The sequence below is a fragment of the Andrographis paniculata genome, unplaced genomic scaffold (assembly GCF_009805555.1).
Source record: "Andrographis paniculata isolate CXL003 unplaced genomic scaffold, ASM980555v1 Contig53END, whole genome shotgun sequence".
Lineage (NCBI taxonomy): Eukaryota > Viridiplantae > Streptophyta > Magnoliopsida > Lamiales > Acanthaceae > Andrographis > Andrographis paniculata.
The window spans coordinates 1,852,201-1,866,042 of NW_026137588.1; the positions used below are offsets into that span (position 1 = coordinate 1,852,201).

The 13,842-nt window shown below is 31.3% G+C and overlaps 1 protein-coding gene across 1 annotated transcript; it reads left to right on the forward strand.

The window, feature by feature from the left end:
- Nucleotides 1–10,141: 10,141 nt before the first annotated feature.
- On the forward strand, nt 10,142–11,000 carry LOC127255158 (putative F-box/LRR-repeat protein 23). Its single transcript, XM_051280553.1, has 2 exons — nt 10,142–10,290; nt 10,457–11,000. Exons 1-2 carry the CDS (start codon nt 10,142–10,144, stop codon nt 10,998–11,000), a joined length of 693 nt encoding a protein of 230 aa, XP_051136510.1.
- The last annotated feature ends 2,842 nt before the right edge of the window (nt 11,001–13,842 follow it).

Below are 13,842 nucleotides of genomic sequence, written 5' to 3' on the forward strand. Positions count from 1 at the left end.
TACTATATACTTATTTTTGCCCCTCTATTCTCTTACCTACTGGCTATTGCTTGATTACATAATCTCGTATAGTAAACAAATAGCAAAAACAACGTAAGTTTGGATCTATAGGAATGACAAAATGAATGTAAGCTTGGAAAAAATTGGTGTGGAATGTCATATAGGTATGCGGGATATAAAAAATTGTGTCGATATTAACAAAATTTGGTTATAGTTTTGAAATATGTGTTTCAATAATTATTTATTATCAAAATATTATAATTAAGATGTTGTTTTCTATATCTTACTATTTATTTATCTATATTATATGGTGTTTACCTCTACACGTATATTTTTTGAATCTTTCAAAAAAAGAAATTGACACCTATTTTTTTACTTATAAAAATTGATGTACGATTTTTGGCTCATCATAATATATAATTTTAATAAATAAAATTAAAAAAAAAATGTTATGAACATTTACGCCATGTGTTGTATTATGCAAAAAAACAAAGCCTTTTTTGTATCTATTTTTGAAATATTAACAACTTTACTATTTGTTGTGGCAGCTGCTGTTTAACTCATTTAAAAAAATCTGCCACAAACAGGACACTTGGGAAAGCCATCTTTTCTTGTGTCAAAAAGTGTCTTATGTACGTTGGAACGAGACAAATAGAGGAGATGGTGTGTTGCACTCAACCTGCATGATATAAAATGCCTCGTACACACAGTCCAAACATGCACACAAATCGGCCTTGGTCTTGGGTGTGCATTGTGTTTCTAAATTGTGTTATAGTGAGTGAAACAAGTTTGTTTCACACACTTCTTGAATGAAATATTTTGTCCTTGTTTCAAAGAGTTGAGAGCTACTTTGGTGGTGTTTTGAAGTTGTGAAGAAGGAGAAAAAAAAGTTAGAACCAGAGGATACAACCAATATGGAATCAATCTTACTTTTAGTATGATGGTATATCTGTTGGAGTTGTTGTCACGTTGTAACAGTCAGTTCGTCTGTGTTTGTAAAATAAAGAAGAGTTTAGCTAGATGATAGATTGAGTAAATTTATGTGGTGTCTTGAATGATGTAAACTAAGTGTTTGATTTAGTGAACAACTTCTGAATTGGTATCCCCATACGCAAGTTTGAATACCGAAATGGGTAAACAAATTAGGTGTGTTGTTTTTTTTTTTTTGTGCTTATTCAGCAATTAATTTGTGTTCATATACACTGTTGTTTCAACCGCGAGACAATCATATTGTAAAACTGTGTTTACATTAATACATTTCATAGTTTTGTTGCGTGAGACTTGGAGATGTTGGACCTCTTATTTGATCGGTGACCTTATGTCCAACACCATGCTGTTATAAAATTCAAGAGATCAAAATATTAGAACATCACTATCTATGTATTTAAGAAGATGACATAAGACCCAACTATGTCTACCTCTTATAATATTTAAAATAAATAAATAAATGAAAGTGAAGTATGACTACTTTTGTCTCATTATTCATATATACTTTGTTCGATCTCGGTTAATTGGCGGGTGGAAGATTTCGGCTATATCTTTTTTGGTCACTTCTGATAAACTCAAATTTGTTCGATCATATCTTGAGTTTAAGGAGGGGTGTTAAAATATATTTAGAGACAATATATTATATTTATGGTAGTTATCTTATTTAAAATATTTATAGGATTCTTGTCATATTTAGACGATTTATATGTACGTATTCTTATGATTGAAATAGAAAATTTCAATTTCATATTCTAACATCATCATTTTTAATAAATAATGAAGATACACAGGGATGATCTGGTGATGTAGAATGAACTTATGACTGTGAAGTCTTGGTCTTATGGATTCAAACTTTCAATCCCTTCGGGTCTTACTTCATCATATATATATAAACAAATGGCATAATATTTTCGACTATATTACAATTGCGTGTTAAGAGGCTGAACAGTTCCGATCCTTTTGTCCTTCCACTGAGCTCAAGCCGGGATCCTCTACCATTCTTGTATCGTACCTTTTCGACAATGCCTCTCATCGGTATGCTTCTATTTTTATTTGCATTTTCCTTGTTTCTTATTTGTTTTCATTCTTTTATGGCTATGTGTTTCCACTTCAATTCGATGTTGGGGATTATTTCATGTGTAGCATTATTACTAGTTTTGCTCATGTGCTCTATAGTTGATGCCTCTGAAAAAAATGTCGGATAATCGGTTAATCGATTATTTATTTAATCGATGGAATTTAATTTATAAATTAAATTTATAATTTTCGAAACCGATTATTTGGTGAGTTGAAATGCATGTGGGCTTTATAATGGTTATAAGATATGGTTTAGGCATATAAATGCTAGAAAGCCACTGGCGCGCTGCTTACCTGGATCAAATAATGTAGTCGTGGGTTAAGACTTGGGTATTAGACTTGACAAAGTCTATTATGCTCCGGAGACCAATCGAAACAACAAAATATATTGTTGAAATCGAAGCCCAAGAAAATAATAAAAATAATAAAAAGCCCGAAAATACATTTGTATACATGCATGATTGTAAGTAATACTCACCTACGTGCATGACATAATGCATGACAATTTTATATTTGCATTATTTCAAGCAAATGAATGCATTACATAGAATGAATATGCACATGCTGCATGATGCATTTATTATAAATAATGATGCACGTAAGTGTGTATTATTTTTTACACAAAAAGTCAAATGACAAAAATGTCAAAATCTTTTACACAATTTCACTGACTAATAAAATACTATTATTTCTTAATCTACTACAAAACTTCCCCTTTGGACCAGGACAACGAGAGTTATTTTTATTATTTCATAAGAAGAAAATGATATATATTTAGTGAGAAATATGATTAAAATTTTAATTATTATTTCTTTTTTATATATATTTTTTCTTTCAAATGCTATTGCTATATAAAGATGTTATACAGAAACTCAATAAAATATGTTGAGTATATTGTTGAAAGAAATTTCACACTTGTCATTTTTTTAAATTCAAGGATTTAAATCAGGAACTTTGCCAATCAGTATACCAAACATTCAAAGAGCATTCGTCTTACCTTCAGTGAACTTTAACGCAAAACATGAAGAGAAAACATACGCTCAACGCACTAACAGCTAGAGCTGTTAACGATTCGAGCCGAGCCGAGCTGAGTCAAATTTTAAGTGTTCGTTAACGTTCGCGAATAAGACTCGTGTTCGTTCGTTAAGCTTTTGAACTCGTTCGTAGTATTCGAGCTTGGCTCGTTAAGAATTTTTGCTGTTTGAGCTCGTGTTCGTGTTCGGCTCGTTTAGGCTCGATTAAGCTCGTTCGAGCTCGTTTGTCTTATTTTTTAAAATTTATATATAAATTATAAAGAAAGTTTAAATTATTTTATTTATATATTTTAAATTAATATTTTATTTATTTATAAATTATAATTTTATATGTATATATAATATTTATAATAAATATATTATTTAAACGAACGTTCGCGAACAAAGCTCGGGCTCGTTCGTTAACCAAACGAGTCTGTTTATGTTGTTCGGCTCGGCTCGTTAACGTTCGAGAATGAGCTTTAACCGAGCCGAGTTCACGAACGGCTCGGTTCGTTTAACAGCTCTACATACCGTTGGAATTGCAATGCCCATACATGTTGTCTCTTCTCTACCGGTCTACGAGGCTCATGTATGGGTGGAAACTTCGGGCTGGCCCGGTCCGTTTCCAATTTGTACCGGGACAAGCCCGGCCTAGTTTATGGTCTATCTAGGAATTCAGGCCCGAGCACTGCCTACTTCAAACCTTGCCGGGTCGGGCCAGCCCGGATTGTAATTTATATTTTCTAAGTTATTTTTTAAAATTCTTTTTGACGTACATTTATTTGTTAATTTATTTATAAAAATATTTATTCAAGCCGTACTTATTTTTGTCAGCTCTAGGTTCATATTTCCATTGATGATTATTGTTATTTTTTATTTATTTATATTTTTACACGTGATTTTTGGAATGCTTTAATTTGAACCCACGTCATAAGTGTCCCTATAGAAGGATGCCATATACAGGAAAGTTGTCAGTGATGTGCTCTTCACAAGAGATCTTGTTAGATATATTTTGGCTCAACCCAATACAAAGCCCAACTCGCAACCCAAAACCCTTTAACCCGACCCGACTCGACCCGGCCCGCACCTTATAACTCCCCCTTCCACCCCTTCTCATTTGAGACAGTGTATTGCGTGATTTGGCTAGTCTGGGTTTTCCTCTCCCTCTGGTTCATCTTCTTCGCGTTCTTCTCCTTAAGTTTGGGGGTTTTCTTCTTCACCGAAATTGCAGTCGCTCTAGTTCGATTCATTCGGTAAGTTGTTCATCTGGGTGTTCTTTGTGAGGTTTTGGGGGAAATCGGTCGATTAGAGTTTAGGGTTGATCGAGTCCGTAAGAATAGTTTCCCCTATCGTTTGTCGAGTCGCTTGGAAATCGCCGGAAGAGGAAGTCGCCGGAGCTGCGGCGCTTGACTGGGTGTGTTCGCCGGAAGATGGTCGAAAGAGGGAAGTTCGAGTTCTGCCTTCATATCTTTTGCCTAATCTTGGGATTTTGTTTGTTTGTGTTCTGTAAATTTGATTTACAGAAAGTCATATTGCCTCTTTTACTATCAATTTTGTTGGACACATTCTAGTTGATGTTTTTTTGTTGCTTGACAAATTATATATATAAAAACACAACAGATCTAATCAGTATGCGATGGTAAGTATTGCTCAATTTGAATGAAATAGTAGTAGGCCATCTTAGAAGGCCACTCATCATCTTTGCTATCTTCATCAGGAGCCTCAAATCTTTTATCTGCTCACAACATCTCTTGCCGAGATTGCCCTGCAAATCAACGTTGAAGCTTCTGCAAATATCAAGTGATTCAAGATGCAGACAACTGTCGAGAAATATTGCTTCCAATCCTTTGTTGGTCATATTGTTTCCATTAAGGCCGAGGTGGCGTAAATTAGGCATGGTTTTGGCAACTTCCAGTGCACATGAATCAACAATTTCAAAATGATACCCGGCACATGTGGAGGACTTCAACTGTGGGCAAGAGTAGCTGATATTTTCAAAATATCCTCGGGGAAGTTGCGAATGAGTATAAGATGCAGCTCTTCTAACTCGTAGACATTTTGAACTGCTTCTATGAGAGATTTGCTTGAAATACCGTGTTAGGCGTTTGAGATGACTGCACCTGTTTCGACAACACAGACATTCAAATGTGAGATACTTTAAATATTCAGTCTAGAGTTAGATTTGATTTTATCTATTTATTAGATTGTTTCGTATTGTTTAGATTTGAATCTATGGAAGTCTACGACACTTATTTCCCTTGTTTTGGTGATAATATAATGCAATTTTTGAGTTTTTCTAAAATATTCTCGCAAAAATCTCAGACAAAAATATACTTCCTCGGTCCTGGCTACCGTGTCATCTTTACTATAGACATGAGAATTTAGTAGTAGTATAATTAGTAAATAATTAAGAATGTCTTAGTTAAAATAAATTATCGTATTGTAAAAATAATTTAAGATTAAGATAACTAATTAGTCTAATTAAAATTAACAAAAATGAAAAATATTAAAATGAGATTCAAGTGTATAATTTTTTTCCAAAAATGAAAGTGACAGAATAAAAGTGGGACAGACGAAAATGAAAATGTGGACATAGTTACTACCAGAAAAATTAGAATCGGCTTGGGAAAATTGTCTCGGAATCAATTCCGAGACTATAAAAACATATACGTAATATATATTAAATCAACAAAAATTAATTGGCCTCAGATTTGTTAAAATGATCTCGGAAATTCCGATGCCAAATTAAAAATATATTTCATTATATTTAATAGTTTCGGAATTTCCGAGGCCAAAGTAAAAATATATTTTATTATATTAAATAGTCTCGGAAATTCCAAGGCCATCCAAGATCAAATTAAATGTATATTATATTATATCATATGATATCAGAATTTTGGAATTTATTTTAAATATATATTTTTATTATATTAAATGGTCTTGGATTTCCGATGCCAAATTAAATATATATTTTAATATATAACATGGTCTCGAAAATTCCTCGGAAATTCCGAAACCATATTAAATATATATTTTATTATATTACATAGTCTCGGAATTTTTGAGGCCAAATTAAATATATATTTTAATATACTCCATTCGTCCCGTAAAGAAATATTCATTTGCTTTTTGCACGTAATTTTAGAACATTAGTATTATATTGGAATATAGTATGAATAAAATAAAAATGACTAAAATAACCTTATTAGTATGTGTGATATAAAGGTTTACATTTGTGTAATATATTGTAAGTTATAAGGGTATTTGTAATATTATGTAGATAGTACAATTAATAAAAAAAGAAATGAATACTTTGTTATGGGATTGACTAAAATAAAAAAATAGATACCTTGTTATGAGACGGAGGGAGTTTAAAATTGTCTCGAAAATTCCAAGGCGAGATTAAATATATATTTGATTATATTAAATGATATTAAATATATATTTTATTATATGAAATTGTCTCGGAAATTCCGAAGCCAAATTTAATATATATTTGATTATGTTAAACGGCATTAAAAATATATATTTTTTATTATATGAAATTGTCTCGGAAATTTCAAGGCGAAATTAAATATATATTGTATTATATAAAATTGTCTCGGAATCTCCAAAGCCAAATTAAATATGTATTTTATTATATTAAAAAGTCTCAGAAATTTCGAAGCTATATTAAACATATATTTAATTATATAAGATGGCCTCAGAATTTCCGAATCTATTAAATACTCCCTCCGTCCCAGATATCATGTTCATGTTGTCGTTTCTGTCCGTCTCACGTACTATGTCACTTTCTATTTTGGAAAATTATTACACACTTTAATCTCATTTTAAATTTTATTTTTTTAAATTTTAATTAAACTAATTAGTTATCTTAATTATCTACTAATTACACCACTCCTAAAAATATCGTATCTACAGTGTAGCAGACACTGTATCTGAAACGGAGGAAATATTTTTTTTTTAAAAAAATTAAACAAAACCAACCCTATAAACATCATTACTATTTCCTCCTTCCCCCTAAACCCTAAATCCTTTCCTCCCAAAATCAAAATATTTCTTTCCCCCCAAAAATTCCTTCTTCCTTTTCTTCTTCTTCAACTCCTCCTCGTACTATTTCCTTAATTATTTTTCCTCTCTTTCTTCCCTCCCTTAATTCCTCCACCTTCTTCTTTTACCATAATCTTTCCATTCTCCCCCTTCTTCATCAACGACGGCGGCAGAGACGCTGCGGAGGCGGCGGCGAGGGCACCGGCAGCACGTCGGGTACTTTTGCCGGCGAGAACGGTGACGACATCGCCTCTTCTTTCTTCTTCTTCTTTGCCGGCAGCGGCGGACCGGCGGGCGTCCTTCTTCGTGAGGACGGCGGCGGACCGGTGTAGTCTCCTTCTACGGCGTCATCAGCAGCGGCGGGGGACGGCGGCGGAGCCTCCTCGTCCTTCGTTTTCTTCTCCTGCGGCGACGGCGACGGGAGACGCCGGAGCCTCCTTTCTTCTCCGACGGCGGCGGCGGCGGCGGCGAAGGAGGGCCGAGCTTCCTTCTCTTCTTTCTTCTTCGTCTTCTCCGGTGGCGGGGAAAGCGGAGCTCCTTCGTGTACTTTTCCGGCAATGGTCGCGGAAGGATGATGGAACTCCTTCTGCGGCAGCCCTCCTCTTCTCCGGGGGGCAGCGGGCGACGGAGCTTCCGCCTCCTCCTTCATTTCATTCTCCGGCGGCGGGCAGCGGCGGAGGAACGTACATAATATAATTATATATTTATCTTTTAAAAAAATAAAAGAATATTTGCCTCGGAAACCGAAGCAATTTGAAATATAAATATATTTAAAATTTAATACTCCTAGCGCGTGGGTTTAATAGTCTCTCGGAGACTATTAAATAATCAACCGGTGCTTCCGAAATTCTGAAGCTTTTCAAAATAGCTTGGGAAATTTCGAAGCAATAAAAATGGCAGTGAGATTTTCTCTTTGGGTGTAATTTCGAGATAAAATCCGAAGTCAAAATTAATTTGTCTCGAAATTCTTTTAAATTTTGAGGCAAATTTTCGGAGGCTATTTAAAGAATTTCTGATAGTGAGTAAGTGAGACGAAAGGGAGTATGTATATATTTTTTTTATCTAATATATACAAATATTATATTTTTAATTGTTTATAATTCATAAAAAATTATATTCGATGATAATAAAACTAAAAAAATTAATTTATTTTAACTGACTTATTATATATAATAAATAATTGTATTTATATATTTTATAATTATTAAGTTGAAAAATAAAAAATATTGTACAAATTTTTAAATAAACTAGTAAGTTATGTCGAGTATTAAAGTAGGCCAAGCCTAACAATGTCATACTCATATTTTAATTTTATAAAATAGATCTAATCTTGAATATATATATATTTTAACATGGGGATAGACCAAACTAAAGTTTTAATTTTATTAGACAGACATAACCTATTTAACCAACGCCTTAGCCTGGGTGGCCTATTTCCGCAAAAGATCCATTTTGCATCATATCTAAGGGATTCTACCTGTAAATATTATTGGCAGATCAATAAGGCACTTGGGGAAACGATTGGGTTCTATGTTTGTTTTGGGGTTTGGATTGAGATTTGAATAGTAAAAAATTTTGAATTTGAATAGTTGTATGATGTGATATAAATAGATATTGATATGATATTTTGAATGTAAAATTGATATTTCGTATTCTATAAAAAAAAATTGAAAAATAAGGATTTGATTTGATGTTTTTAGGGGAAAAAAATTGGATGAATTCCTCCAAACAAACACAGCCTAAGGAATGAATTAAATTATCTCCGAAATCTATATACTTAATTGAAGGATTAATTACCAATTCATCGGCTTTCCATCGAAAAGATTAAAGTGGCATATATTGCCATAACAATTTAAATATAACAAATAGGAAAGTGGGTGAAAATCAAAACAAATACTCCTGCGTCTTCAAAATTTAAATAATTTTGATTGAACACGAAAGTTAATAAATTATGGTATTATAATATTAAAATAAAGTATGTTAAAGTAACTATATCATACTCTTTCCGATCAAATTTTTTTTTTTCTAAAGTATATTTAAACAATTTTTTCAAAAGTAAATTTACCTTTAGTGTAAAGTAGAAATTAAAAATGGTAAATGAATAAAAAGTAATAAATAAATAAATAAAATTTGTGTTTAAAAAAAAAAAACTATAATCGTTGGATGTTCAAAATAGAAAAATAGAATATAGTTGTGGACGTAATGATGGAGTATGAAATTTATCAAGAACTAGAAAAAAAAATGATGAAGCGAATAAAACATAACATAGCGATAAAATTATTATTATTTTGATAAAGTATGAATAATAATATTGTGCATCAATAAAATAGTTAACTATGAATAAAACGAAAAAAAATTTAGCTAACATAAAAAATATATATATGAATATGGACAATTTTTTTTTTTTTTTATTAAGTGGAAAGCCGCTATCGCTATTCGAAATTGCCGCACTGAGTAATAATTTTAGTAGACGTAGAGGCTGAGGCTATAATATGGCTATGGGTTGGAAACCCAACCGATTCATTTCTATTGTATTGTATGGCTAATTAATTCTTTCTGTGTTGGGAATCCCACACAAGCAATCCAACCACTTTCCCTAATTGCCTTAATGGTTTCATTTCATTAATTACCTTAATAATCTGCTATATTTACACGTCTCAAGAACATCATTTCTTTCGTTAGTGTTGTACTGTCTGGATCTTTTCTATCACCCAGAAAAACCCTTGCTCATTTGAGTATCGAAGGAAAAGAAAATGGAAACAAAAAGTCTGGTGGAAGAAGAAGAAGAAGAAGAGTCACAGAAAGAAATTTGCAGTGGCATCTTGTCTTTGTTGATCCCTCCTTCATCACCATCACCATCACCATCTCCACCTTGGATTGAGTTGCCAGCTGATATCACGTCCAATATCCTGCGAAGGCTCAACGTTGAAGAGATCCTGGAAAGTGCACAGAGAGTATGCACAGCCTGGTGGAGAGTTTGCAAAGATCCTTCTATGTGGAGGGTCATCCACATGGAACCAAGCGGGTCTCTTTCCCGTACAACATTAAGGAAGCTTGAAATGATGTGCCGTGAAGTTGTTGATCGTAGCCAGGGACAGTTAATCGACATTACAATTGTGTGTTTTGGAACCAATGACTTGATTTCCTATGTTTCACAAAGGTACTGTTTGAACAAATTCTAGTTTCAAGAAACTAGAAAATTTCGATTTTCTATCTTGCATAACTGAGATGAAATGGCTTAAATTCCATATGCGACTGTTCTTATTGTTTGTGTCCTTTGGGATGGTTTTCCATTATTCATATGTGTTGTTGTCATGTCAAAACAGGTGCAGTCATCTCAAATGCCTAAAGCTTGGGCATTGCGTTTTGGTTTCCAGCAAATGTCTTAAAGTTGTCGCTCAGAATCTCAAGAAGTTAGAAGAATTGCATCTTGTAATAGATGAGATTCCCCCTGAGGATATTGAAAATATTGGCACCTCTTGTCCTCAGTTGAAGTCCTTCACTTACTTCTCTACTAATATTGATATAGTTGATGAATATGCAATGGCAGTTGCAAGAAGCATGCCTAATTTGCACCACCTCTGCCTTTTCGGGCACAGGATGACGAACAAGGGATTGGAAGCAATTCTTGACAGCTGCCCACGTCTCGAATCACTTGATATCCGTAGATGCTTCAATATTGATTTACCGGACAATCTGCGCAATCGATGTTCCAAGCAGATAAAACATTTGATGCGTCCCAATGATCCCATCTATGATCCTCCCTGGCCTTTTATAATCAACTTTGTTTATGAGTTACTATATGACCCTGTCTATGCACTCAAGTTATACTATTTTCGTCCCGATTATCCAGTGCTACGATTCTACTGACCCTAATATCGACTTTTATTGATATCTTCTGGTCTAGTCTCATTATCTGCTGCCTTGCTACAGCTTGATGTAAGAACATTATCTGTTCTGGTCTCCATGATCTTCCATTCGTTTTTGATCTATTTTGTCTAAGAGAAGTTTTTTAGATGGATTAGCTGATCTCTATTGATGAAACAACGATGCTTGTTTGAATTTTCTATTTGTTGGCATTTTGAAATTTGTTGTCGATGATTTACATCCAAAAAACATTATTGGAAATTTTGATGTTTATTTATAGAAAGTTGATGTAATAGGACCTATATGTTTATTATATATACTAGTAAAATTTACCTGTAAAACAAATTAATAAAAAAAAATCATTATCAAATTAAAAATAAAATAAAAGTTAATTTGTAAAAGTAAGTTATATTTTCCAATATATTTATTTAGTTTGGCTTTAGTATTGTGTTATTGTATTTAATATTAAAAATATTTATTTATATGATTTTTTGCCAAAATGTCCGGTATAAGACCTATTTGATTTTCTTTTTTTTTCATTTTACTTTGATTTGTACTTAAATTTTCATATAATAATTAATATTCAAATATCAATAGTTCAATATGCAAAAAGTAAGACCCTTATCTTTTCCTAATTTAGATCGTTGTTTAGCTTTTGAAAAATTGGTGCATTTGTTACTTGTTGGATTATTTAGTTGAAAGTTGAGTTATAATTGATTAATTTAATTAATATTTGGTTTAGTATATAATATATACTTTCCCTGTTCAACTCGATTATAAAGTAAGTATTTTAGTAAATACTTTATTTTTTTTTATAAATATTTTTATTTTATCATTATATAATTACTTTTACATGAAATTATCTACACATTACTTTTAATTTTTCACTACAATTAAAATACCATTACTTTTTAAACTCCACGTCAAAAAATAAATATATACTTATTAGCCCGATAGAGTATAAAATTAAAAAAAAATTGAAAAATACGTGTTTAATTATTTTAATAATTATATTTAAAAAATATATATAATAATAGAGAATAAAATGTGATATAACAAATAAATAGAGAAATATAAATATTTATTTATAATTAATATTCTCTCCGTCCAGCTAGAAAGTATACATATTTCTATTTTGGGGCGTCCAATTACAAAGCAAACATTTCATTAAATACTTCACTTTTTCCAAAAACACCTTTACTTTATATCACATCATTACTTTTATGCTAAAAAACAAGGGCAAAAATGTTATTACACTACATTTAATTACCACTATAATTAAAATACTATTATTTCTTAAATACCGCGCCAAAACTAAATGTATATTTTATCCGTGGACGTAGGAAGTATAAATTAGTTTTCAAATAAATAGGAAGTTTTGAATGTATATAAATAAAAATTTTTACCTATGAGAGGTAAAAATAAAATTTTGAATGGAATTTGAGTTGTCTCATATGTAGGGGTGGAAATAGGTCAGGACAGACAAGACTTTCGCTAAACAGACCAGGCCTATTTTATAAAATTAAAGCCGGAGCCTGACCTATCGGCTTATTAAAATATATATGTAAGACCTAGGTTTGGCCTACTTTAAAACTTGACCTACGAGCCTATTTAAAAGACTATATAATATTTTTTATTTTTTTATTTTTCGATTTAATATTTATAGAAAAATATATACAATTATTTATTATATATAATAAGTCAGTTAAAATAAATTAATTTTTTAGTTTTTATTGTCGCCAAATATAATTTTTTATAAATTATAAACAATTAAAAACATAATATTTATATATATCAGATAAACAAATATGCAATATAAATAGATAAACAGGCCGGCCTCATAGGCCAAAAAGGCTTTTCGTAAAGCCTACGCTTGTTCTATTTATTTAAAAAGACTTAGAAATATATCTGAATTTAACTTTGTTAGTAAACAGGCCAGGCCAACTGAGGCCTTATGCAGCCAAACTGTAGGCCCCTGATAGGCGGCCTTGCCTATTTCCATCCCTACTCATATGATATAATATTTTGAAAAAAAGTTGAAAACATAACGTCAACTTTGGCCAAAAATCAACCAAACACAACCTTATATGATTAACAAAGTTAATATTAAAAATATGGTAAATTATACCATACGCTCTTGTGTTTTAGTAAAAATGCATAAAACACCACGTGTTTTATTTATTGTGTGAAACCCCTTATGTTAATATAAAGTTTACATTAAACACCCTTTTTGTCTAAAATTGATATTTAGTTTTAAATATAGACCTAAATTATGCAAGTTTTATACAAATAAAAAATGTAAAATATTTTAAATAAGTTTTTGAATATAAAAAATAAATAATTGATTAAATCATTTATTTTTATATTTTTAAAGTTATTTGTCTTAAAAAAATTATAAAACGAAGGATTAATCAATTATTTATTTATTTTATTCAAAAAATATTTAAAATATTTTACATTTTTTATTTGTATAAAACTTGCTTAATTTAGGTGTTTATTTAGAACCAAATATCAGCTTTGGACAATGAGAGTGTTTCATTCCAATTTTATATTAACACAATGAGATTTCATACAATAAATAAAACACTAATTGTCTTATACTTTTTTACTTAAACACAAAGAATGTTTTATAATTACCCTTAAAAATAAAAATAAATCAAATTTTATTTTTCATGTTGATAATAAATATAATATGCTAAAGAATTACATGTGTCTAAAAAACAAACGACGACCAACAACCCAATGAAGGCTTTTGAGTTTTGAGGCATTCATAAATAAAGATGGTACGGGAAGTGGTGAGAGTCACCAAATCCTTACTGAGCTTTTGTCCATTTTCAATGTGTTT